Below are 3,548 nucleotides of genomic sequence, written 5' to 3'. Positions count from 1 at the left end.
AACCAAAAATAAAAAGGCAAGGTCACAAAATTCCTTCTGTTACTACATTGGAGTCCATGCCCTAGGGGCTGGGTCACCGTGACAGAGTGCGTTGACAGCTCCTCTGCTACCATCTCTCGCCGTAGCTAGCTAGTGACTTGTAATCTTCTAAATTATAAGTTGCTTATTCTACATTATTACATCGTTGAGCCATTATACTTTATGTCTTGAGACTGGCTGAGATCGTATGAACTGCATGGATGTTTATTTCAAGCTATAACGTCACTATCTATCATCTTATATCAATTGTTTGTTGTGGCTGCCCTTATATAAAGGGAACGCTATCCATATTTCAAACAAATTTCAGACTTGGTAGATTTTAGTGTAGTGTGGTAGTATGCATTCTAGATAGGGATACTTGGGGTGTTACATTTATTTTCTGGCCAGTCTTTTAGATTGGGCAAACTTGTCTACCTAGGTGGTGTCTATGAGGTAGAAACTTCGATTGTTCCCATGCCTCGATTCCACCACGTCGCTGCACGCTCAAGTTTCTTACTGGGCGCAATGTATTCTCAATTGAGCAAATCAACAATTACGTCTGTATAAGTGATGAATAATTCCATTCCACACTCGGTGTGTGCAACCAAGACGATAACGTGTTTCCATCCATGTCGTCAGAATATTCAGGAAAAATCAAACAGTAACAACACAAGAACATATTTGCTAGTGATAGTAAAATACTCACTCACATGACGGTACATCAACATCAAGCATTTTACACAAATAAACTAAGACCACATACGTACGTGCAAGTACGTAGACAAACGCCAGAGAGGCATGCAAGGATGCGGTGGACATACATGCAAACACCTATACATCGGTACACACTATATATATGTAAGATACTCGCTCACACGACCGTACACCACATCAAGCACTCTACACAAATAATTATTCAGACCACATGCAGGAGGCATGGATGACTGCTCTGGACATGCATGCATACGCCTTACATAGGTACACACTGTTCTTATTTATGCAGCTACACATGTAGCTAAGCAGCAGCGTGAGCAGAAGCGGGCGTAGCAGGCGCCCAGAGAATGCTGTCCCTGGAGATGAAGTGGCAGAGTGGAGCATCTCCAGGCTTGACGTGCAACGGCATCTTAGCTGGGTGGAAGTCTGACGTGTCCAGGTGGCACACGGCAAGCACCTCCATCCTCTGCCCCGCACCGTCAGCATCAACGTCCTCCCCCTCGAGCGTCACCGAGTACACTCTGGTGGGATTCACCGCGTGGCACATGAACATAGCGAACGGGAATCTCCCGCGATGGCAAGTCATGGTGTTCCCCGCCTCTCTGACCCTCGTTACAGCCGCCACTTTGTACCCCCTCCCTGTCATGACGCCATCCACGGGCACGTGCGGTGAGGAGAAGGCTGCGAGGTTATAGGTACTAACCCCGAGCACGGATGCAGCAAACTCCACCATTGACTCCACAGAGCTGACACATGCCTTCGTCTCACCCTTGATAGCACGCGGGTGCTCGCAATTATCCAGCGTCGACCATATTTTGGTAGCCATGTCGTTGGACGCTGGTGCAAACATTGTCAGAATTTTGATGAAGTTCCTCGTGGACATAGGGATAGAGTCGGCGACATCACGCCGTAACAAAGGAGCTCCTAAGGCGGCCGATGGTTGGATGTAACAAGGAATAGTTGATCCTGGTTTGAGGGCCTCTTCTAAGAACACCATGTTCGACATGGTTCCATGTTTGTGGTTTTGTTGGCCAATGTGGGATCCTCCTGCTAAAAAGTTAATATGTAGTTACAAGACATTTAATATTAAGACAATGAGTACAATAATTATGTATTTTATTGATCAGATGATTGATGCAAATAGAAATGCAAAAAGAATTTTAATTACCATGGCTCTTCTGGATGTCCAATGAGCCCCAGGCCCAGTTACCATTGTGGTTCTGGTCCTCAGCTTTCGTGGATGAGCCCCAGGCCCAGTTACCATTGTGGTTCTCGTCATCGGCTTTGGTGGATGTGCCCCATTTACGACTTCTCTTCTGGATATCGTTTGTTTTGGATGGGCCTGAATTACCATTGTTTTTCAGGTCTTCAGCTTGGTTGGATGGGCCCCAATTACCATTGTTCTTCAGGACGTCGTTTGTTGTGGACGGGTCCCATACACCATTGCTCTTCTCGTTTTCAGCTTTGGTGGATGGGCCCCAATTACCATTGTTGATCTTCTCGACATCATTTGTTGTGGACGGGCCCCATACACCTTTGCTCTTATGGACGTCGTTTCTTGTGGATGAGCCCCAATTACCATTGTTCTTCTCGACATCGTTTGTTGTGGATGGGCCCCAATTACCATTGTTCTTCATGACATCGTTTGTTGTGGACGCATCCCATACGCCATTACTCTTCTCGTCTTCAGTTTTGGTGGATGGGCCCCAATTACCATTGTTCTTGTCGACATCGATTGTTGTGGATGGGCCCCAATTACCATTGTTCTTCATGACGTCGTTTGTTGTGGACGCGTCCCATACACCATTACTCTTCTCGTCTTCAGCTTTGGTGGATGGGCCCCAATTACCATTGTTGATCTTCTCGACGTCATTTGGTGTGGACGGTCCCGATACACATTTGCTATTCTGGACGTCGTTTCCTGTGGATGAGCCCCAATTACCATTGCACTTCTCGCCAACTAAAAATAAATCATTGCAACATGCAAAATTACAGAGCTACAGACCAAATAATTGCATGCTTCTTACATATAACAACTGTTTCACATAAACCTTCCATGGAACTCAATTTTCTGGGGAAGAAGCAACTATGGGAAAAAAGGCAGGAGACATTAACGCCAGACGTGAGTTACGGGAGCGGTTAGGGGAGCAGTTTTTTATACAAAGGAAGCATGCAATAGATCCCTGCACACAACCGCGTGGAACTGGTTAAAAACGGTCAAGATGCTTCAAGTCCTATGGCTAAACGTTGGTCTGATGGGAAGCAAATATCGGGTGCCGATTCCTAGAGTTGTACATTAAAAAGTTTGGTGCGAGAGAAATATAGATGCATTTAGTTTCTATGCTCACATTAGATACTCGCCTCCAGGAGATAGTATCTGGTAGTAGTTAACCTTTATATCCATGTAATGTGGAACTGATAGGTACCACACATGGTACATCGTCCGAACGGCCCATAATAGTTATATTTATGACATGGTAGACTACATAAAGAGGTGTCCTGATCAAATGTTTCAGTGAACAGAAATAATCATGTAAGATGTAACCCATGCTTTTTTTTTGCGGGTAACCCATGGGTGTTTTAACTTGTCCCATCAGTGAATTTTTGTGTTTTCTTTAACAACAATAACTGAGCATATATTACCTCAAGTAGGTTGTACATGTTTGATCTTTACAACCGTATTTACAATGTCGTAGGATATGCTAAAAAAATTCATCACCATGTGTGGTAGTTAAGCATATTGTTTTATTTGCTAATTTACTATAGGATTTGACTGAGTTAAAAAGGTATTTAGTCAGGGATTAAATTATATGTGA

At 44.3% G+C, this 3,548-nt stretch overlaps 1 protein-coding gene across 1 annotated transcript; it reads right to left on the bottom strand.

Annotated features, from left to right (window-relative positions):
- Positions 1-950: 950 nt before the first annotated feature.
- On the bottom strand, positions 951-1,750 carry LOC119353845 (BURP domain-containing protein 10-like). The gene has a single exon (XM_037620571.1). It carries the CDS (start codon positions 1,736-1,738, stop codon positions 1,034-1,036), a length of 705 nt encoding a protein of 234 aa, XP_037476468.1. The 5' UTR covers positions 1,739-1,750; the 3' UTR covers positions 951-1,033.
- Between the last annotated feature and the right edge of the window lie 1,798 nt (positions 1,751-3,548).

Source organism: Triticum dicoccoides, chromosome 1A (genome assembly GCF_002162155.2).
Source record: "Triticum dicoccoides isolate Atlit2015 ecotype Zavitan chromosome 1A, WEW_v2.0, whole genome shotgun sequence".
Taxonomy (NCBI): Eukaryota; Viridiplantae; Streptophyta; class Magnoliopsida; order Poales; family Poaceae; genus Triticum; species Triticum dicoccoides.
Note: the sequence above shows the minus strand (reverse complement) of the source record. Positions and strands in the feature narration are given on the sequence as shown.

Coding starts and splice junctions, on each gene's coding strand:
- LOC119353845 (XM_037620571.1), bottom strand. CDS start 1,738: ATGTCGAACATGGTGTTCTTAGAAGAGGCCCTCAAACCAGGATCAACT.